General features: G+C 42.9%; 2 protein-coding genes across 2 annotated transcripts in view; one reads left to right on the top strand and one right to left on the bottom strand.

Moving 5' to 3' along the window:
• Positions 1-24,817, top strand: part of dock1 (dedicator of cytokinesis 1) — a 459,680-nt gene that overhangs the window by 188,005 nt on the left and 246,858 nt on the right. The gene's annotated exons all lie outside the window — the stretch shown is intronic.
• insyn2a (inhibitory synaptic factor 2A) overlaps positions 15,446-24,817 on the bottom strand; it is a gene marked incomplete at both ends in the record, with an annotated part of 39,941 nt that continues 30,569 nt past the window's right edge. Inside the window, one exon of the mRNA XM_083788130.1 lies at positions 15,446-15,644. Coding sequence (XP_083644256.1) covers positions 15,446-15,644 — 199 coding nt within the window. The remainder of the gene's footprint in view (positions 15,645-24,817) is intronic.

Here is a 24,817-nt window from a genome sequence, read left to right on the forward strand (position 1 = left end):
TGTAGTCCTGTTAGCTTGTGTTTACATGTGCGCTGTGGCACAGCTGCAATACGTCGCCAGTCTCGCGTTGATCTGGCCTCTAGCGGCCGCATATCGCTCCGATCAGATTTTGTACATCGTCTCTGCCCGAGAGAGACCAGATGGGAAAACTTTGGGAGTCCTTGACATGAACATCTTTGGGCACCACTGAAACACGTTTTTTTTTTCTTCCCAGAAAACAGTTTTTTTTCTCCAGAAACTGGATTTAGAAACCATTATTTTATAGAGTGTGCCTCAGGTCTTTATGGGTTAACTTTCTCTCTCCTCTCTCTCTACTCTCTCATTCTCATTCTCTCCTCTCCTCTTGTCTCTCTGCGTTCCCTCTGTCTTGCAGCACTGTGTTTCTGCTGGTGGATGGTGGGTAGGTACACACACCACGTCCATGGAATGTGGATGAGCAGCGTCACCGTGACAGGGTGGGGGGGGGGGGGGGGGGGTTGTCATTTCACAGCAGCAGCGTGTGTGCCTGTTAGCGGGTTCAGTCACAGCGTCGGTGCAGTGTTGTATTTGGCAGCTGATTTTGGTTTTAGTCATAGTCTCTTGAATAATTTTCATTTAGTTTTAGTCACATTTCAGTCACCTGGAATGGCTTAGTGTTAGTCTAGTTTTAGTCCACTAAATATCATAAGATTTTAGTCGATTAAATCTACCGGTATACGGTAGTTGAATTAGTCAAACAAAATGTCAGTTTTTTTCACTTGCTGAAAATAGCTGATCTACAAGCCCACAACGCGTCGCAGCGGCTATTTTCAGCATGCAACTAATTGTAAAATGACTTATACTGGATCTCTTGTCCAGTAGTCCCTTCCTAACATTTTAGTCTAGTTTTTATTTGTTGACGAAATTGTCAATGCATTTATTCTTAGTTTTAGTCACCATAGCTTAGTTTTCATTTAGTTTCCATTTAGTTGTCGTCAGTGAAAAAACGAACATTTTTCGCCTTGGTTTTAGTCGACGAAAACAATACTGCGTCGGTGTACGCTTAGCACCGGGCTGGCAAACAGAGCAGCGCTCTTGGCTCTGTACCGGGCGGCGTGCGTCCGTCCGTTCGTCTGTCCATCCTCTGCTGCCATCCATTGTGATGCTGCTGCGGCCCGCGCTGCCATCCATTGTAGCGACGCGCCCGTTGGGAATGTGCTCGCGTTACAGGATGCTAAACGCAAAGCAGGGTTCTGTTTATGTTGCCATGTTTTCCTTTGCTCGCCCGAAGGCACCTGCTTCTTGTCTTCATACGTCAGGTGTCTTTGACGATTTTCAGGCCAAGGACCGCTTAACAGAGAGAGAGAGAGAGAGAGGGATGAAGCAGGGACCGCTTAACAGAGAGAGAGAGAGAGAGGGATGAAGCAGGGACCCCCACTACATGATTGTTATAACATGATTCCTGGAGACTACAAGATTTCATGCTTCATAGACTTGTCGACAGCAAATTAGGGTTTGTTGTTTGTTTATACATTGTCTTTTCAATTCATACGCTGGATTCATGTTAAATGTGTTTTGGACCTTCAAGATGTAGATTGGCTATTTTGTTGGCCAATGTCGTCGTCCCCCCCCCCCCCCCCCCCAGAATAGGGACGTTCATGATAAAGTGGTTCATGCAAATGAAAAAGTAGTTGAAGAAGACCCACGTACGTCACATAGTAGCACATTGTCCTCACTCAAGCTTCTAGACGAGTTGTATAGATGGGAGTGGTGAACCAGAGAGAGGTTTAACCATTTAAACCCTATTATACATTGTTGACTGGGGCCCTCCAGGCGGCTCTATACCCTCATTATTATTTTGCCAAATCTCTTCTCCGAAAAGCACAAAAGGCTGACGTAATTTATGCGTCCTACCTGCGTCATGTCTCCACAAACGGTGGTTTGACTCATATCTATATGACTCATATATTTCTGTTTTGGGTCACAGGCTGAAACGTTTAGGTAACCAGTGCGAGTCTATCAGGTTCCCGTGGTTAGAAACTGTCACTGCAGCAGTGGAAGGCGTGCGATTGTGTTCACTGTAAACTTGTGAATGTTGTGAGCTTGTAGCGATGCCGTTTTGGGGTGCGTGACACACAGCCGAGTATAATCAAGCCCCTAGCAGGCTGCAGCGCTGCATCTCTACACCCACTACTAGCCCCTAGCAGGCTGCAGCGCTGCATCGCTACACCCACTAGTAGCCCCTAGCAGGCTGCAGTGCTGCATCTCTAACCCACTACTAGTATAATCAAGCCCCTAGCAGGCTGCAACGCTGCATCTCTAACCCACTACTAGTATAATCAAGCCCCTAGCAGGCTGCAACGCTGCATCTCTACACCCACTACTAGCCTGTCAGCGCCTCTCTGTCCACCAATCAATAACACAGACTCCTGGCAGCTGCCAATCAATAACAGCCACTCCTCCACTTCAATCAGTACACAAGCGCGCACGCACACACACACAGTCACACACACACACACACACGCACACACACACACACACACACACACACACACTCACACACACACACACACACACACACACACACACACACACACACACACACACACACACACACACACACACTGGTTCAGCAGAGCACTGGAGTACATTATAGCTCCTCAGTACTGGCGGGCAGAGATAGATGGAGCACCTGGAGCTGTCAGTCTGGACACTTATAACAAGCCCCCAGAACGGCTGGCCCCCACGCCTACTGGTCAAAGGTGGTACTGCAGTCGGGCCCGTGCTCGATACTTACTGTAGAAAATAATGCTTAACTGCAGCAGTCGTGATGCAGACCTGACCACACTGCAACACAACAAGAGATCTGTTTACTCACTGCTCCGTCTCTCTCTCTCTCTCTCTCTCTCTCTCTCTCTCTCTCTCTCTCTCTCTCTCTCTCTTCCTCTCTCTCTCTCTCTCTCTTCCTCTCTCTCTCTCTCTCTCTCTCTCTCTCTCTCTCCACCGTTCCTCTCCGGGCCCGGTGCTGGCCCAGCGTGCTGTACTGTATATGCTGCGGCAGCAGCAGAGTGCTTTACGGTAAAAAGCAGCATAGTGAGTTATGGCAGTGCATTATAATGCCCTCTCAAACGCACATTTATCACTCATTCACTCAACTCGAACGCATTGCACCTGTTTTTTTCTCTCTTTTGTATGATTCCTTCCTACAGTATGTACCCCCTCCTCCCTCCCTCCCTCCCTCCCTCCCCATGGTTCAATGACCCGGCTGCAACACAGCGGCCGTCTCTCAAGTGCACACGCTCGGTGTAAACGTGGTCTTCTCTGCGACTATAGCGAGACCCCTGGGGATTGTGTCGTGTACCCTAGCTGTGTGCCCTCATAGGAGAACTCTCTCCACCGTGCCATCATCATTATGGTCGTTAGCGAAGCACAAGCTCAGCCGTATAGTGCTGTGGTGCAGTGATTTTTAGGACCCCCTGGTTGGATGTGCATTAGGCAAAGTGGTTCTCAACCTTTTCAGGCCTATGGCACACCCCCCTCCCCCCGTGCATTTTGTAGACTGTGAAAATAGCAGATCTACAAGCTCACAACGCCTCAAGAAGCTTATAGGCTATTTTCAAATTGGTTGCCCCTTTCTTCTCAAATTATTTAACAATTCGGCCAACGTTTGATAATTGTTTATAGTACCTTATTTCATTACCTTTGATGCAGTGATGGTATTTTTGGGGGGGGTTTATTGTTTAATGGCGTTACCTGCCGCCTATCGCTAATATAGTAACCACAAGGTCACGGGGGGAAAATAATATTGATCTCCGAACATCGACGTTCTGTGTAATCACCTCAATCTGAGCCTCGATTCCGAGAAATATGCTGAATCAAATGGACCCGTGAGAACAATACCTGTAACAAGCCAGGGTCTATTTTAATTCCCAAATATCAATCATTTAGCATGAGGACCCCCATGGGAACCCCCTTCAAGGACCGTGTGTACTTTATAGGCTACTGTAGGTTAACAGATTTTGGGCGGGAACCCCTTTTGGTGTTAGCATTATGTTATGCTTTAGCTATTGAAAAATAGCAGATCTACAAGCTCATAGCGTGCCACCGAGTGGCACACTATGAGCTTGTAGGTCTGCTATTTTTAGAAAAATCTAAGAACGACTGACATAGAAACATAGCTTTTTCAGGAAACTGTCATTTTCAAACAGACATGTTTAGGATCTGATCTCAGGTCAAAATGCGTTAACGATTGTCGATGTGTTGGAGAGCGAGGCTGCACTGCACGTCCCTGCTGGCAACCTCCGTCTGTGTTTTTAGAGGTTTTTACAAAATATCCTTTATACAATATGATTATGCCGTGAGCTTGATATCTTGGTCTTGCCTGAAGGCTGGTTTGACCGTTGGGCTATAGTTAGCGTTTGCTTACACTGAAGTAACCGGTTTTGTTTAAACTTGAGCTTTCATTTGGACATGAGTCCTATTAGTTAGCACAAGCATCAATCTCCCAGGCTTAGCCTGCCGGCTGATCAATGTATGGGGAGTTGCTATCGGCCACAACACTTTGTCTCCAAAGCCTCTCTACGAAGGCTAGGCGCGCTCACCTCAAATAGCTTTAAGAGGTCACACCGAGTACAGATTCCTGACAACTTGAATAACAAAGGACTCAAAGTAAAAAACTAAAAGTCTTTAATTAGTCACAGCAACAGCTGCTGGCAGGCTGCTGTGGCTTATTAAAAACTTATGTTTGTGGATGGTTCCTTTTTTGTTCAAGTTCAAGTTACCATAAACAATGTTTGAATACTTGATTCTGATTGGTCAATCACTGAATTCAGCGGTGTGTGATAGAGCGGTGCAGTCCCGCCCCCTTTCATGACGACGACAGGCCCAGGAAAATATTCCCCATTAATGTTCCCCGTAGGACAAAAAGTACGTAGACAAAAAGTATTTATTTAAACAAACAAACACAACATTTTGGGCCGAACAAATTATTACAAAGAAGACAAACAACAAAAAAAGTGTTGTAACCTGCCCTTTTTTCCTCCTTTCTAATTATTTGTCCGGCCCAAAATATTGTGTTTGTTGTCATGATTTGTCACGATCCGAGTTGGCTTTGTTCGAGTCTTACAGATCTTTAAATAAATTCTTTATGAAATGTCAATGGGGAAAATGAATGGGGAATTAATTCCTGAAAAGGGGGCGGGACTGCGACGCTCTATTATTTCTGCGCTCTTATAACAGACTGTCTAATCAAAGACTCGGAGCACCTGCTGCGCTGCTTGGATTTTATGCTGTATCCAACATGACAGCCATGTAAACAAACACCCAATGACATTTACAACTAGATATTGCTCTCGTTTTGTTTTGTTGTTTGTTTGTTTGTTTGTTGTTAAAAACATTTGAAGTGAGAAATAGTCAATGCAGTAGCCGAAAATATATTCTACGTGATCAGCACTAAGCATTAAAGTATGAGGTATAAAGTATAAAGTATAAAGTATAAAGCAGCCTTGTGTTCCTAAAAACAGAAAGATTGGGTATTGGGTAAGACTGACGTTATGTATCTTTCAGGACCTTTCACTGCTTTGTCTCAACCATTACTATATGGCTCTGGTCGCGGTAGATATTTTGACATTCCATTTTTTTTTTTTTTTAATGTTGCCACTACTGTTGGAGCAGCCATAAACTACATAGGTTCATCCCGATGTTCTGGGTATCTTTGTAATGTTAGTGTTATTAAAAAGCAGGTAAAAGAGTAACGTTTGAGGCAGACTACCATCAGTCACTTTTCCATTCACTGAGGTGCGGGGGAACCGCAGATAATGTCTCCGCCTACAGGAAATACGTTGCCTGCGACCATGAGACCCGTTTCTGAAGATGCTATTCCTAAAGACAGGTTGGCTTTTGTTTGGGCACTGCTGAGCATTCCCCCTGCGTATCCCCTGGTTATATTCTGAATCCTGAATGAGATGCAATTCTCTGTTTTGGCTGAGATTGTCAACAATTGCTTCACACACAAAACGCTCTAGCCTTTATTGGCGCCCAGCAAGAATCACAAATTGTGTTCGACCTACTGCATAATATTCCTGGAGAAAAAAAAGAAGAGAAAAATAAGTCGAATTGAAATGATAAAGATAAATGATAAAAAGCACACCTCTGCCACTGCTGTGCCGTGGTCAATAAGTTCTGGTTCAGTCAGTGAGCTTAAATTGAGTTCTCCAGAACCCCATTTTGTTGGCCAATAACGTTGGCCTCTCAGGTCTGCTAAAAAAGCACAGAAAGTTCCACAGTTTTATGTGAAACCATTTGGAAGTACACCTACTACATCTCCCCTTTTACCAATATTGGCACGAGAAGTTAATCAATTGTTCCTTGCCCTACGAGGCTACGACCAACATATCCATAAACCTTCACAGGGTCTACTCACAGGTTTCGAGCTTTACTCGTTGCAGTACCTTGTAGATCAGGTTGCACCCTAACGTATGCCCTGAAATGGGGACGCCTGCGTTGGGAAGTTAACTTATCCTTATATATCAGCTCACCACACCCACTGCAACCCCTGAATGCTTCCTTCTATGTATGAGGAGTCCAAGCTGCTTCTTTTCACCTGACAGAGGGTGGAGTTTCCCCGGCCGGACGTAGCGCGTGGAAGGAACACGTTATTCCAACCATTTCCTTTCCCCTCCATCAGGGCGCCCCGGCTGGCCAGGGGCAGGCGGTATAGAGACCAAGATTACGGCTTACATGTTTTTTTGTATAGGGACACGGGGAGAACACAGAAAGGCCCATTTCAACCAAGTTTCAACCATATCATGACTTTTCGAGACAGACAGACATACAGTAACATACAGCCCCAGTTGTTACTTTCAGAAACATAATCAGACGACTACAGACTCGGAGAACTCTGTAGATATCCGTTTTAAAATTTTCATATTTTATTTTGTATATTAAATACCTTCAGCATGTGTTTGTGTGTGTGTGTGTGTGTCTGTGCGCGTTTTTTTTCTTCCTCCTGTTTGTTTTGCTTAAAAACAGTATAAAATACACAGTATTGCACGTAGTAAATCAATTGCACTTTTTTAAGGTACAGATTTAACATCTAAGTTCCCTCTTCTTTATGCTACAGTACATCATCTACTGAAGAAGTCCAGTCCAACCGCGTACATGTACATCATGTACTTATTGTACTAGATAAGAGTTGCCATAATGAAGCACATGTCGGCAAACAGAAAGCAGAGTATAGGCGCAGCGTGCAGGGGTCTTCAACGTGGCTCAGTCCAAGGACCCCTTTTCAGAGAGAGAGAGAGAGTTACAGATAAGATCTATTTTTCTAGATTCATAGATATGTTTGACTGCGACTATCGTCGTGTAGTGTTCTGTTGGATTCATGTTAACGTTGCCACAGTTAAAGCTGCTATAAGCAATAATATGTCAACAATTTAATGAAACTTTTATTTATTTATTCAGACAGCCAGCAATGGGTAGAACGCTCCCAAAAAATAATTAGTCTCTGTGACCTGCAATCTGCATTCAAAGATTTTCCTAAAAGCTTTGTCATTGGTTTGATTTGGCCTGTCTGCTTCCTGATTGGACCGAGGTTTTTTCCGACCAATGACAAAGCTTCTAGGAACATCTTTGAATGCAGATAGCGGCCCCTAGATGTGTCACAGAGACTAATTATTTTTTGGGAGCGTTCTACCCATTGCTGGCTGTCTGAATACCAAAAAAATAAGTTAAAAAAAGGTAATTAAAATGTTGACATATTGCTTATAGCAGCTTTAATGGCGTATTTCCAATATAAATTGGCCTGCTTTCTTTCCCTCTGCAGCAAACCCCTTATTGCCAACAATAGCCGATCTACAAGCTCAACAACCCCTTGCGCTGTGCAGCCTGCGCTGCTTGTAGAGCTGCGATTTTCCCCGGCTAAAGATCTGCTATTTGTCTGGCTAATGTTCTCTCCCAAGAATTGGGATACTAGGGTTCACAATGTGAGATGTAAAAAGAGAAAACAGATCCTATCACACCCGGAGTAACTCTGAGGACCCCTAGTGGTCCCGGATGCCCTGTTGAAGACCCCTGCAGTGAGGGTGTCAGAACCTGTATATAGGGCACAACTGTTCCCATGATGCACTGGTGTAAAGCAGTGGCTCCCAAAGTGGGTTCCAGGGACCCCCAGGGGTCCTTGATGGAGTTCTGTAACTCTGGGAGTGTACACATGGAACCAAATGGACCCGTTAGGACCCATTTGGTTCCATTTGTACACTCTCAGAGTTAAATTAACATTGATTTTACAAAATAAATTGGGGTCTCAGAGATAGAAATGCCATTAAAATGGGGTCTGTAGACTAATAGGCATGTCAAACTGGGGGGTCCTTGAAATTAAACGGGTTGAGAATCACTGGTAAATAAATCTCTTATGGGGGTCCCCCCGGCATATCTTTTCAAATGGGGGTCCGCGGGATAATTAGTGTCAATTTGGGGTTCCTTGACATGAAAAGGTTTGGGAACCACTGGTGTAAAGTGACTTCAACACGTTTACTGGAGTAGCAGCACTGCGTTCACACTGCCAGCTACAGAGGCGACACATCAGTGTCATGCCCGCACACGGACAAACTGTGCACTGTGGCAAGACACGTCTGTGGCGAATCTTTGACGAAAAACTAATTATAATATTACAACCATTATACATTATACACTTCAGAATTGATAGGACACTGACTTCAACAATGCAGAAATACCGGTGGTGTGTAAAGAAACAAACTAGCTAATACAGCGTGGAAAAAAATATGTCTGAGCCGGGATTTTTCTGAGACATTATAATACCTGGTGTCAATTTGACATTTCTTCTCAATGCTTTGAAAAGTTCAAATCCATCACTTCAATACAGACAGAAGAAGTGAAGTAGACAGATGTACAGAGATGGTCATGGAAATAATAGCAATAATACGCTTGACTTTTAAATCTTAAAAAAAAATTGCTCCATCAAAACACCTTCCCTTTCAGCTTTCCTACATACTATCTTCACAAAAGAAAAGTACAAAGGGATGAGGTCTAAAGGCTCATTCATAGTCTGTATTTTCGGTGGTGGGGTGACCATGACGTTGAGCGGTGGTGAGTAAAAACAGAGAGAAGGCCTGGGGCGGTGGCGGTGGTTTGCTCTTCACCGCGGCTCGTGACGTCATGTTGTAGTTCGGTGGTCACCTCAGTGACGTCATGTTGTAGTTCGGTGGTCTCCTCACCACCCGAAAACCCAGACTATATGAATAACGCTTTACCACTCTCCATCTTTAAATCACACCTGCGTGAAATGAGCGGTGCAGGCTGCTCAACAACGCTGCCATCTCCACCCCCAGCACCAGAGCACCAGAGCACAGAGAAAGAACAGCTGGAAAAAAGTGAGAGCACTCTGTAAACTGCTCAATAGTGTGTGACCCGAATGCGACCCCAATCAGCTGCAGGGGTCAATGGGTCGTACCCCAAACAGACAGACATACACACACGGCCAGCCATTGGAGCGCTCATAGGCTCCAATGACTTTGGCATATCAACTCTTGGGTTCAAAAGAATGTGACTAAAACTAAAACAAATCACCACTGCTACACAATGTTGTCAGGTGTCGCTTGGCATCTTCATGTCTTCCATTTGCCATTGAATGGCAGACTGTATCTTTGTAGCTGCCAGTGTGAACACAGCATTAGGGTTTCCATAATGGACCAGTAGGCCTTTAACACTGAGAGAGTACAAATGCATTTGTGACCCTTTCAGACCAGGGCTAAGTCATTGAATTGTGTTTTTTTGTCATATGAAAGTAGGGACTCAACTAGCTTCAAATCGACATATTGGTTGTTCAGTTTGACCCACCAGTTTTGGAGATATGGCTTATAGAGTAATGTCTAGCAGAAAACGGCGAGTTGAGAAAACAGGCTTGAAAGGTTCACTTCTGTGGACATTACACCTAGCTACCAAGGTTATAATAGTTAACTAAAACTAACTAAAAAACGAAAACTAGAATTAAAAAAACATTTTAGTTAACTGAAACTAAATAAAAACTAAAAATAAATTAAAAACGATAACTAAACTGAAACTGTATTGTGTGTTCACAAAACGAACTAAAACTAACTGAAATTATAGAAAAAATACCCTTAGTTATAGTTTTTATCAATATTTATATGCATTTCGGAAATTCATAATATAAACCTTTTAAATTAATTTGATTAATTTCCTCATTTCTCCAACAAGTTTTACGGCTGTTTTCAGCACCGTACGGCAGCATGTAGCCACACTTTACGTTGCTTGTTTACATTCTGCACTGCCTGAAACTGACTGCATGTTACTTGGAAAATCAAACCCGTCTTAAGTGAGTGATACTGTACTGTACTGTACTGTACTGTACTGTACTGTACTGTACTGTACTGTACTGTACTGTACTGTACTGTACTGTACTGTACTGTACTGTACTGTACTGTACTGTACTGTACTGTACTGTACTGTTAGGCTGTGCAACAGTGACACTTGGTGGTGAACAAACGCTATTTTCGTGCTCGGACACTGCCAGGAAAAGTTGGAAGAAAGAGACAGTCCAATATGGGAGAGAGACGCAAGGAAGTGCCTTGTGGAAAAGGATGATAGTAAAATATGCGGAGCACTTCGGAAGGGTATAGGCCTATTATATAAGGATCAGGTATTTGTGGAATGAGCAACACAGCTAAATGTGTGGGTAGCACACATTTGCCAAAACATTTGCCAAAATGGCAAGTGGTTGGTATTTATTCACCCTTGCCACAACAGCTTGGTTTGGTATGGAACAGTATCTCTCTCACGGGCAAGACAGAACTTGTCATCATTAAAGGCAATCTCAATGCAGTGAGATTCTGAAGCCAGTGGCGATCCCATATCTTCAGAATCTTGGACCTAACGCCATCCTCCAGGATGCCAACACTCGCCCCGTAGAGCCAGGATCACAGAGTACCTCCAAAATGTAGGAGTGGAAATGCTGTGAGTCTAGACCTCAACCCAATTGAACACTTGTGGGATCAGCTTGGGCGTGCTGTACGAGTGTATGTGCTGTACATGCAACCAACAGAACCAAGTGTTGTTTTTTCCTTATTACTGTGGGAGAGTTCAATCATCCAATCCACTAAGCAACTCAAAGCAAGGGTTGGTATACCAACCATTTGCAATTTTGGCAAATTTTTTGGGGGCGCTACCCACACGTTTAGCTGTGTTGCTCATTCCACGAATGCCCGATTCTTACAATCTATACAGACTATTCCTCGTTGTACAGGTGACAACGATCAACGATTAAAATGATATAAAACACAATACCAAATGGTATCATCAAAGTGGAGAAATAAAGGACCAAAGTTACGTTTCTGAACTTTTAGAGTTTATATTTTTAAATGGTATATCTTTTAGGTTTTATTACACAATACTTATTGATCTTTTTTAATCCTATACCTGACAAATAAACGAAGTACGAAAAAAAAACTAAAACTAAACTATAACTAAACTAAAACTAAACTAAAACTAAGCATTTCAACAAAATAAAAACTAAATAAAAACTAGCAAACCCGCTCTAAAAACTAACTAAAACTAACTGAATTAGAAAAAAACAAGTCAAAACTAACTAAAACTAAACTATAATGAAAAAACCAAAACTATTATAACCTTGCTAGCTACATGTTGAAGCATTTGTTTCATATTTACATGTCGATTTCAGCTCTGACATTTTTTTCCAGACATGCTCTAGTATATGAAGAGTCTGCCTGTGCAATTACTGTAACTCATTTTGGATAAAAAATAATAATAATAAATTCAGTTTTTCTCCTCTGGTGAAAAGCTGGATGGTCAAATCTGGTCACATGTGTGCATGTGTACTCTCTCAGGGTTATGGGGGTCCTTGAAATGAAATAGGTTTGAGAAGCACTGTTTTAAACCCATTGACCTGTAGCAGTAATCTCTTGTTTTGTTGTGTTGGTAGCAAAGGATTATTCTGCTGAAAACACTTTCGCACATTTCCTATTCCGGGCAGTGTCTTTTTTTAATTTATGTTTTTTGGTTTTTCAATGTTGCTGTCGAGCACAAACCTCCATATTTAAACATTTCCCCCCCGTAAATTAATGCTACTTTGTCATACAACAGTGACATGAAAATTAAAAAAAGAAATTAGTTGTAGATAATCTATTTTCACTAGGTGTTGACGTGAAGTCTGTCTATGGCCTTTGTAAATATTGAACCAATGCCAGCGTGAGACTAAATCATAACTAAATCTGATACCATGCTCTTGCACAGAGGGACTTCCATGATGTTCCTGCTAGCGCTGTTGACTTTTATGCTGTTTCTGTTGTTTTCTTTTAAATATTGGCTGCTCTCCAACTCATTGAAACGTTATTATTAGCCCTATATTAGATGCTATACAACAATAATATAAAGATTTATTTTGGCTGCCTGCACGTAGGCTTAAACGGACCCTGTATGTGTGTGTGTGTGGGGTGGGGGCGTGAGAGATTACATTGCAGCTGGACGGTGGGAGGATTTTGGGGCAAAACAAACAAAGACGGCAAATCAAGCTTAGTTAGAAACCTCTGCAGAAATGTTATCTCCGCAAGATCCCATTGGTGGAAAGTAACTCGGTACATTTACTTTAAGTGCTGTAGCCTGGCTCCACTCCCTGGATCGCTAGTCACGGCCATTTAACGCATTTTGGGGCGGGAACCCCTTTTGGTGTTTTAAACATTGTTATAATTTAGCCATTGAAAAATAGCAGATATACGAGCTTGTAGGTCTGCTATTTTTGAAAAATCGTGAAAATATTTATTTCAGAAAACTGGAGGATTTAGAATATATATTTTTTTAATTTTGAGGTCAGGCCTAAATGGGTTAATTATATATTTATATATATATATATATATATATATATATATATATAGTCTGAGTGGTAATGCTGTTAAAATGGCACGCAGAAAACACATAGGGAAAACGGCTCCACTGAGAGGGCTGTTCCTGAGTAGAATGTACGACTAATTTTACTTATACTGGAGTATGTCCATTTTGTTTAAACTGCAATTATCGAAACATGTTGTACCCTTTGCTACTTCGGTCCTGCATGTACAACTTGATGCCAGTGCTTTTGTATTTTCAATGAAGTTGAAATACACACCTTTCACTTGTAACGACGTGTTATTTTAAAGCGGAATGGCTACTTTTACTTAAGTAAAAGTACAAGAGTAGACTTCTTCCACCAGTGCACGTTGTAACATTGGGTCCTCTCGGCAACTGGAGTATACAAAAAAAGGCCTTCAGCTTGCTTCTTTTGTGTCAAAGCGGGAGCTAGCTACATTGTGATAGTGACGCAGTAAGCTGGTTAATATGAGCTCCATCCTCTGTGTGTGTGTGTGTGTGTGTGTGTGTGTGTGTGTGTGTGTGTGTGCGTGTGCGTGTGTGTGCGTGTGCGTGTGCGTGTTCTCTTCTCATGCCCTTGACTGAACAGAATGCACCGTGAGGAGACTTTAAGAAATAGGCTTGACGTACGTATGAAAAATAAATGTACAAACTATTCACACCATCTGTATTCATCTGCATCATCTTCATTCTCAGACCGGACAATGAAACAGACTTTCCACACCCTGCCCCCAAATCACCTACCCCCACCCCCACATTCACAGCAACTTCTGATAAATAATTTATATTCCAATAAACCTTAAAGCACGGCTTTCTCAACGTTTCCATTCCCGCGACCGGGGACCACCCGGGGTCCAAAATAGACCCTTGAACAGGTCTATAACTCTTGAGAGCGTACGGATGGAACCAAAAAGAATCCTTGCGGGTCCATTTGATGCCATTTGTATACGCTCTCAGAGTTAGATTAGCACGGAGGGTTTTTACAGTACACTGTAGATTAAGGGTCCCACCCGAGGACCCCCGTAAGGGTCCCGTCTTTGGACCGCCGGTGCGTCCCCCCCGATGTTGAGAACCAGCGCCGTTTCTTTTAACCCATTCTGACCTGAGATCAGATTCTATAAACGTCTTCTACATCCTGACAGTTTTCCGATAAAGCCATGTTTCTATGTCAGTCGTTCTTCGATTTTTCAAAAATAGCAGACCTACAAGCTCGTATCGCGCCACTCGGTGGCGCGATATGAGCTTGTAGATCTGCTATTTTTAAATAGCTAAAGCACGACATGATGCTAACACCAAAATGGGTTCCCGTTCAGAATGGGTTAAAAGTGAGCTATATAGCTTCATATATTTATATAGAAAAACAAAAAAAGGTAACATCGATGTCTACCTTTTTTTTTGGCAAATGTTCATAAGAAAATAAGCGATATTTTATTCACTCTTCACATCAGTTAAGATTTTTCACCCAGACATGTTTTTTTAGGGGACGTGGGATTAGAAATGAGATCACAGAGCTCCAATAAATACGCCTCAAGTCCTCCTCTCACCCCTCATGTCCAAGTTCTCCATTTTGCTCCGTCGTTGGCATTTGTTGGAGGTGATCCACAAACATGAGAATGGTCAAAATAGTGTTTTTGTTTTTTTCGTGTTAAATTCTGGAGAAAATAGTTGTCCTGAAACAGTGTTTAATTGTGCTTTGCCGGTAACGCTGATATGCTGTGGATAATAAACGGAGGTGTGGTTTGAGGTCACCGACCCCCCCATCCCCCCCCCCTCTCCTCTCTCTGTGATGTCGGAGGAAGAAGTCTCAGATTTTAGTAGAGTAGAAATTATGGGTCTGAGACCGCGTTCACCAAAACCAATAAATAATTGAATAGGACTCCATATAGTCTTTAGAAGTTAGAAAAATATATGTAAATAGACGGAGGGAAATTAAATGTCTCTTTTTGACCTTGAGCTGAATCCTCAAACAGACAAAGTTGCCGTGGTTCCATTTCCACGGCCCGTTCCAGGAATAAGTCAATCCTTTTTTTTTTCTCTCTTTTTTTTTTTTGGTAAACGTGACACTTTTTTATATTTTTCCACAAGACCTGTTCTCATTTTTTTCTGCTTCCACGTTCCTCCTCCAGCTACACGTACCACCGTGTCCCGCGTAACCGCGTTCGGCCGTCCAACGGTATCCAAAGCAGTGGAGATTTCCGCTAAAGCCAACGCTTCCGTATTGTTACCAAGTCTCGATAAAAAGCCAACATTGTGATTAAGAAACAAAAGATCCGGGGCATCAGTTTTAGCCACTTAAACCCTATGCTTGGGCTTGGGTGATCGGATGGATTCCCAAGGGCTCCTCCTGTGTCCGGGGCTGCACGGTATATCTTTGAATACGAACACCAAAACAGACGATATGCAAGCTCACAACACGCCGCAACACAACGCTTTGGGAGCTTGTATATCGGCCTTTTTCACGCAAATCGTTGCGGCTAGGTTTCGGCCGGTTTCGTCCCAACGTACCCCCCCCCTCCCAGCATCGGGACGCTAAGGTTGAAGCGGTGGACGAGTCGTCGTGCGGTCAAACACCTCCGTGTGGTCAACGCTCCTCTCAGAGGAACCACAGTTTCCAGCGGGCGTGCTTCTTGGACTCGGCTTTGGACTTGCGCTTGGGGGTGGAGGTGAAGGCCTCACCGCCCGAGGAGGAGGAGGGGTAAGGCAGGGGGGAGAAGTAGGCGTCGTCCGCCGGACACAGCCTCTTCATCAGCGGCTGCAGCTTGTCCTCCTGCTGCTTGAAGTCCAGCTCCACACTGCAGAGGGCACGCGTGCACACACACACACGCATGCACACACACGCACGCACACACACCACAGAGAGAAAGAGAGATAGTCAGACGTCAGTTTCTGTCGATGACTATACACACATTAAAGTCCTCAGTGTTCATGACTAAAGCCCTAACCACACCAAAAGGGTCACCTTGGGTCTCCTTGTGTCCAAACGGTTGCAAGGAGACAACGGTAAAACCGTCTTGACCCTTTGGTGTGGTTTGGGGCCTTTGAATTCCATGCGTTGAATCACTAGGGTCAACGTGGGTCAACGTGCAACAAGACATACGTGTCACACCGCAGGGACAACGCTAAAACCGCCTTGCCCCTTTGGTGTGGTCAGGGCTTTAAGAGTGTACAATAAGTAAGCCTTGCCGAGCCATGAGGACTAGAGTGTGCAGGCCCACAGAATGCAGCACGCACACACATGGGCAGGTATAGTTGATTTGTTGTACACACCGTGAAATCCGCAGTGTTAACATTAAGCAGAGAGTGTGCAAATGGACCCACAATGGACCCACAGCTCCATTGTGTTCCATTTGTACCCTCCCCAAAGTAACGTGTGTCTAAATGAACGCAGGGGATTTCACTGTCACTCTGTGTTGATTTGACATACTGTAGAGAAGTGTGTTGATTTGACATACTGTAGAGAAGTGTGTTGATTTGACATACTGTAGAGAAGTGTGTTGATTTGACATACTGTAGAGAAGTGTGTTGATTTGACATACTGTAGAGAAGTGTGTTGATTTGACATACTGTAGAGAAGTGTGTTGATTTGACATACTGTAGAGAAGTGTGTTGATTTGACATACTGTAGAGGTGTGTTGATTTGACATACTGTAGAGTAGTGAGTTGATTTGGCATACTGTAGAGGTGTGTTGATTTGACATACTGTAGAGAAGTGAGTGATTTGACATACTGTAGAGAAGTGAGTTGATTTGACATACTGTAGAGTAGTGTGTTGATTTGACATACTGTAGAGAAGTGTGTTGATTTGACATACTGTAGAGAAGTGTGTTGATTTGACATACTGTAGAGTAGTGAGTTGATTTGACATACTGTAGAGAAGTGAGTTGATTTGACATACTGTAGAGTAGTGAGTTGATTTGACATACTGTAGAGTAGTGAGTTGATTTGACATACTGTAGAGTAGTGAGTTGATTTGACATACTGTAGAGAAGTGAGTGATTTGACATACTGTAGAGAAGTGAGTTGATTTGACATACTGTAGAGAAGTGAGTGATTTGACATACTGTAGAGAAGTGAGTTGATTTGACATACTGTAGAGAAGTGAGTTGATTTTGATCACAACATGGAACCAAATGGACCCACCTAACAGCGCTGATATTCAAACCACATCAGACGTCGAGTGCTTGCCACCTGCTCAATTATTTTTTTGCGATAATTAATCATTCCCCTTTTGCAGAAATGACACCAACCGAAGGGAAAGGTGCAGAGAGATAAAGGGCATTGCGACACAATGCTCAATTTTTATTTATTTGTATTTAACTCTAATTTATCATGCTCCTTTTGCAGACTGTTTGAAAATACACTGACGTAAAGGAAAGGGGCGGAGAGAGAGAAGGGGCAGGGCGACGCATATGGCTGCTAACAAACAATAATATGCAGTATGCGTTCTGACAGATTCAGAAGGAGCAGTTTTTCATGTGGTATTTATGGTGTTTATGGTGTTTATATCCCGCCTGGTGTCATGTCGTCACCTCCTCCCTGCCCGTGTGGCCCCCCCAACGTGGCCCCTCGTGTTCCTCATCATACAGCTTATGCAGCGCTCTGTTCTCACTTGACCCTGTGGACTCGCATCTGCCGTGACATTGCTCAGCCCGCCAGCGTGACCTACATCCCCCTATCCCCCTATCTCTCTCTATCTCTCTCTCTCGTTCTTACTATGCTAGTCTGTTGTTCCAGTGTCTCTCAAACATTACCTCAGGGCACCCCGTTTTTGTTAACATGTTTTGGTTAAAATAGCCCCTAATAGTTTCCTGTATATACATTATTATTGTCTCCACCAGCCGAAGGCATGGGGAGAGTATGTTTTGCACTCCGTCCGTCCGTCCGTGTGTCCGTGTGTCCGTCCGTCCGTCCGTCCGTCCGTCCGTGAACAGCTAATCTCAGCCACCGTTAACCCGGTCGATGCCAAATTTTGCACACACACTCCCTGGATGCCAACCATGAACCTCTGCCCCAAACTTTCCAGAACGGCCTGTTATAGCGCCACCAGGAGGCCGCTTTGTGCAAAACAAGTTTTTGCACAGTACACCTACAGATTTTGTCCAAACATCACGCAAATTGGTACACAGTCTCTCTAGAGCCATTCAACGAAACGGGTCTTTCAGATTTATCAGACTCCATCCTGATTGGTTAAGATTGGCTTCCAAAGTTCACAGGAGTGCTCAGTTTCAAACAAAATGCTGCAAATCATGAACACATCGCGTGATTTCCGTGAAATTGTGCACCCACATTCCCACTAGGCCCAGGACGAAATGCCACATGAACAATTTCAACTCAGCCTCAAGGTGGCGCTATAACTGGCCCAAAAGTGTTTTTACCTCTAACTGCACGGATCTGTGGATAACCTGGTGGAGACCTGTGCCCGGAAGGGCACTTTTTCTAGTTATTATTATTTTAGTCATTCTTTTTGAAAGGTTTTCTAAAAAGATTACAACAAATCTATAATTTTTCAGGGGAGACAAAATAATCCATACATTTTCAAAAGAAGTGGCAATAGCAGATCTACAAGCTTGTACCGAAGGTCGGCTATTTTCTGCAAAGTGATTATTTCAGTTTGGCTCTCGGCGGAGATCTCTTTATGGATCTCCAGCTAAAAAAGTTGAACACATTGTGTGCCCACACACCACTTTCACAATAGTAACCCAGGGTGCCCACTTTTTACATTATTTGTTTTTGACTTTTTTTGTTTTTGTTTTGCTAAGACGTCCACAGACGTCTTGGGCACTACATAGCGGGATTTCCCAGGACGTCTGTGGACGTCTTGGGCTCACAACCTGTTAAGAACCAGCTGTGTTGCTTGCCAGTAAGGGGGGGAAGGAATGCCCGCATTAGTATTTCGGGGGTGAGCGTTGCGTGGTCACTAGAGGGCGTTTGAGCCGAGCATCATTTGATGTACTTTTAAAACTCAGATCAAAGTCGTATTGACTCGTATCGACGCGACCCGCTGTACGGCTTCTGTTTACACTGATCGCACGTTGCCATATTATTACGATGCAATTCACAGAGTCTGTATAGCCTCTTCCCACTGGTGGTACAAACATTTACTCTGTTACAACTTAATGTCCGGAATGCAACTTTTTACAACAATTTACTTAAGTAAAAGCACAAAGTATTGGTATCAAAATATAGGTAACGTACCAACAGTAACTATAAAGTACTCATTGTGCAGAAACATGTCAAATGTATGGAACGTTGTGTACAAATATTTAGAAAATATCAGGATTGTGACATTGTGATTGGGAGTCAAAGTATAAAGTTTTGGAAATTAGATGCACTCAAGTAAAGTAAAAGTACCTCAAAATTGTACTCAAATGCATCACTTGTCAAGTTGAGTAAATGTGCTTAGTTAGTTACAGTACGTTCCGCCATGGGGGCGTAATCCCCGTGCTCATCTGACCCTCAGGTTAGGCGCTAAAGTGAAATTTCGCATTAAAGCTGCAAGTGTAGAGAGAGAGCTTTTAATCTGTTAAATCTTCACTGGTGGAGGGTGCACACTAGTGCACGCACGCACGCACACACGCACATACATACATACACACATGACACATACATGACACACAGACAGCATTACATGATCCAGGTCATACATAGAGTGCTGTACAGCATGTCTGGCTAGACACTACTGTTCTAAACATACATGATCCAGGTCATAGAGTACATACCGTACTATATATATAGCATGTCTGGCTAGCCTCTAGACAGTACTGCTGTTATGAACACACTGACTTTAACATAACACACCCGCTGAATTTGGCTATTGGCCAATCAGAATCAAGCATTCAACCAAGCCGTGTTATATTGGTCTACAATAAGCTACATAACATAAGATAGCCGATCTACAAGCTCACACCGCAGTTCCTCTGACGAGGTGATGTGTATACAGAGCGTGTGTCGCCTCTCCTCTCCTCTCTCGCTGACTGCAGAGTCAGACACAGTCCCCCCCCCCCGACGTATTGCACTGCTCGTTATTTTCTTACATCAGATGTATTTTTCCTCCTAATGCGTGCAGTGTAACGCATCCTGTAAGCATGCTGAGTCATTGATATATTATAACCTAATGCAGTGTAACACATCCTGTAAGCACGCTAAGTCATTGAGATATTATAACCTAATGCAGTGTAACACATCCTGTAAGCACGCTGATTCATTGAGATATTATAACCTAATGCAGTGTAACACATCCTGTAAGCACGCTAAGTCATTGAGATATTATAACCTAATGCAGTGTAACACATCCTGTAAGCACGCTGAGTCATTGATATATTATAACCTAATGCAGTGTAACGCATCCTGTAAGCATGCTGAGTCATTGATATATTATAACCTAATGCAGTGTAACACATCCTGTAAGCACGCTAAGTCATTGAGATATTATAACCTAATGCAGTGTAACACATCCTGTAAGCACGCTGATTCATTGAGATATTATAACCTAATGCAGTGTAACGCATCCTGTAAGCACGCTGAGTCATTGAGATATTATAACCTAATGCAGTGTAACACATCCTGTAAGCACGCTAAGTCATTGAGATATTATAACCTAATGCAGTGTAACACATCCTGTAAGCACGCTGAGTCATTGAGATATTATAACCTAATGCAGTGTAACACATCCTGTAAGCACGCTGAGTCATTGAGATATTATAACCTAATGCAGTGTAACACATCCTGTAAGCACGCTAGGTCATTGAGATAATAATTATAACCTAATGCAGTGTAATGCATCCTGTAAGCACGCTGAGTCATTGAGATATTATAACCTAATGCAGTGTAACGCATCCTGTAAGCACGCTAAGTCATTGAGATATTATAACCTAATGCAGTGTAACACATCCTGTAAGCACGCTGATTCATTGAGATATTATAACCTAATGCAGTGTAACGCATCCTGTAAGCACGCTGAGTCATTGAGATATTATAACCTAATGCAGTGTAACACATCCTGTAAGCACGCTAAGTCATTGAGATATTATAACCTAATGCAGTGTAACACATCCTGTAAGCACGCTGAGTCATTGAGATATTATAACCTAATGCAGTGTAACACATCCTGTAAGCACGCTGAGTCATTGAGATATTATAACCTAATGCAGTGTAACACATCCTGTAAGCACGCTAGGTCATTGAGATAATAATTATAACCTAATGCAGTGTAATGCATCCTGTAAGCACGCTGAGTCATTGAGATATTATAACCTAATGCAGTGTAACGCATCCTGTAAGCACGCTGAGTCATTGAGATATTATAACCTAATGCAGTGTAACGCATCCTGTAAGCACGCTGAGTCATTGAGATATTATAACCTAATGCAGTGTAACACATCATGTAAGCACGCTGAGTCATTGAGATATTATAACCTAATGCAGTGTAACGCATCCTGTAAGCACGCTGAGTCATTGAGATATTATAACCCATGCAGTGTAACGCATCCTGTAAGCACGCTAGGTCATTGAGATAATAATTATAACCTAATGCAGTGTAACGCATCCTGTAAGCACGCTGAGTCATTGAGATATTATAACCTAATGCAGTGTAACGCATCCTGTAAGCACGCTGAGTCATTGAGATATAACCCATTCAGTGTAACGCATCCTGTAAGCACGCTGAGTCATTGATATATTTTAAACATCCTAAATGCTTATGGGGCTGGATTCGTAGCAAACGCAAATGGATGACTTGTAAGTATAAGTGTGCGTGCGTAATATATATATATATAGCGTGTAAATGTGATCCAGCCGAGGCAGAATATAGCAGAGTACGACAGAATGTGTAGGCCTTGTTCTTTTCTTCCTCCCCGAAATGCATTGCATACCTTATTCTGCCCCAATAAATCACAGAAACGGGCAGGTGTGAGCGAGACGCAGTGGGTTTATTCTGCAAGCCAAACGCTTCTGGCATTGATGAGAAAAGAGTCTGGAGGAAGAAGCATGGTCTACTCCAACAAAAGTAGCACACATTATAACCACATTATAAAGTCATCTCTTGCAAGTAAAAGGGCCTGTAATGGTATTCTAACTTCTATACTCCCGTAGCTGTACTAAACGTATTCACAATACTTTTGTACTTTTAGTATACTTGCTGCACTGTAGCAAAGTAAAATATCTCAGATCGTGGCACGTTGTGAGCTTGCCGGTCGACTATTTCTGATCAGGCGAAGTATAAAAGAAGGTTTTTTTAAACTGTAAATCTGCAAAGTAACTTTGCAAATAAAATAATTGTAGGGGGGTAAACATACAATATTTGCCTCTGAGATGTACTGGAGCAGAATAATAAAGTATAGCAATTTTGAAATACTAAAGTAAAGTACCTCAAAATTGTAGTTACTGTACGTATACAGTACAGTATACTCGAGTACATGTGCTTAGTTACTTTCCACCAAAGAAGAGAGTGGACTTAAAGCATGGGCCTCTGACACTGACACAAAGGGACGGCCCCATGCTCGCTGGACACTCAGCACTTTGCATCGGTTTGTTTGACTCAGGTCTTTACGGACAAGAAAGGAACACTGCAGCTATTAGACCCTAAAACACTGGCTCCAGCTAATTAAACTGATATCAAAGCACTCTTTGTGTGTGTGTGTGTGTGTGTGTGTGTGTGTGTGTGTGTGTGTGTGTGTGTGTGTGTGTGTGTGTGTGTGTGTGTGTGTGTGTGTGTGTGTGTGTGTGTGTGTGTGTGTGTGCAAACGTACTCTTGAATCCCTTTTGCACGCATGAGAACGCATAGTGATCTATCACACACCAAAACTAAACATCAGTAAAGTTCCTAAACATACTGACTGCGCTATCTCTTTGTTGGCCGCAAGAAAACACAGAGCCGTTGAGGCTCTCTCTAATCTGGAGGCAAAGCAACGCCACGGCGCATCAAAGTTCCCCTGTGATCAGCGAAGGCCGTCTCCGTGCGTCATCGGAGTCATTTGCGAAGCAGCGAGCGCGTCGACAAACATCGGCCTAGGACTAATTTTCATCTGGGCTAAAAGATGTCTTTCTGTGGAGCGTTTAATTAATACTGTTTAATTAATTTCTGCTGTGTGGAACCTGCTACTCTGCGGTGTTTAACCCATTTTGGGCCGGAACCCCTTTTGGTGTTTTAAACATTATGTTATCATTTAGCTGTTGAAAAATAGCAGATCTACAAGCTCATAGCACGCCACCGAGTGGCGCGCTACGAGCTTGTAGGTCTGCTATTAATTTTTTTTATCGTGAAAATATGGCACACATCTTTGAATATATAGTCTTTCAGAGCGAACGTTTTTAACTCAAACCTTTGCTTCTGAGGGGTTCCTGGAACAACATATTTTCAGATTGGAGGCGGTGGCCAATTCCATATCATTTTTGGGGTTCTTGACATGAAATATAGAGAACCACTGATACAGAAACGTCAGGCCTAAACGGGTTAATGGGAGCCCTGTCTCCATAAATACATATACTGTATGCATATGCACAGAAGAGTGATGGGGCAGCTCTTGACTGTAAGACCTTCTACAGGTTTTTTTCCCCCTCCTGGCTCAGAGTGGGCTGTCGGGGGGCCGACGGTCTATGCATGACAATAAGCATTATCCATCTGTGTCATGACTACGTACAGTACATGTGACAGTAAAGGCCAAGGTCTTTCCTTTCATATGACAGAATGGGGAAGGGAGTGAACAGGAGGGAGAGGGGAGGGGAAATGGGGAATGCCACATAAACCGTTCAAAGGAACAGCTAAAGGCCTATAGCGATTGGTATTTTGATTGGCAAACAAGAGCATGTCTTATACCTTAGACATCAAGGATGTCCTGTTCTATTCTCAGTTATTATCAGAATCTCAACTGCATTGCCACATCACAGGTTTACAGGTGTAAAGACGTAGGGGGGGAATGCACTTTTGTGCAAGCTCCATCGTTTTTGTGAAAAAAAAAAAAAAAACAGGTGCTGGGGTGTATGTGTGTGTGTGTGTGTGGTGGGGGGGGGGGTTTGTTTGCATACAGGGGGAGCGAGGAGAAAAATCAAACGTTAGAAACAAACAAAGAAAATCATGCCAAGGATAGGCAAAAATCTAAGATGGCTACAAACACATAGCATAACCCAGTATGTATACACTATACAGCAAGGTGCTGTAGGGTGTTGTTGGGGCTAACAGGCTTTATGCCGGCATTTTTCCATCTCCTGACGATGCCCAGATCCATAGACTCTGACCACACTTAAAATACATCTGAGCAGTTGTAATTGGCTCGGTTGTCTCCTTGCAGTATAATTATTATTCAGGGTCTAACATGACCTTTGTTTTGTTTTGAATGTTTTGTTCATTCAAAGTCAGTCACAGTGGTGTCTTCAGTTGCACGTTGAATATACGGATGTTGTTTTTACGTGACTTGGCCTCTAAATCCTGTTATCTTTGATTGCATTCTTTTCTGTTGGTTCAGGATCAATACAATCGTTCCCCGCCTCTATTTCTGTTATTCGATCTTGCGTCTCTCTCACCTCTTTCTTTTGTTTCTTTTACTTCCGTGTTAATTGCTTCGAGTTTAGTATTTATTTCTTCTTTGAAGTTTGTAAACTCCTGTCGCATGTCTCTTTTAAAGTAAACTCTTCTTTGAATTTAGAAAAACATTTCCGTAATCTCTTTCTTTAGTTCTTTCATTTCTTTGCCGATAAAATCCTTTCAGCCCCTGTAGCAGGTCTCGGTGTGGCTTTTATCACGTCTTTGAATTTGTTGTATAATTGTATTATTCAGGGGTTATTAATCTCACACGGGAGCTGTGATTTATGCTGCCATCTTTACTCAGCTGCCTACCGGAAGTCTAACGTGACCTTTGTTACATGACATCCACTCAGGGGGGCAGTCAGCCAGATATTTCGTGAAGCCTCATTTGAAATCGGTAGTTCATTATAATGACCTGTTCAGTCTCATTTCTAATGTCATAATATT

This window comes from Protomyctophum parallelum, assembly GCF_964188405.1.
Source record: "Protomyctophum parallelum genome assembly, chromosome: 17".
NCBI lineage: Eukaryota > Metazoa > Chordata > Actinopteri > Myctophiformes > Myctophidae > Protomyctophum > Protomyctophum parallelum.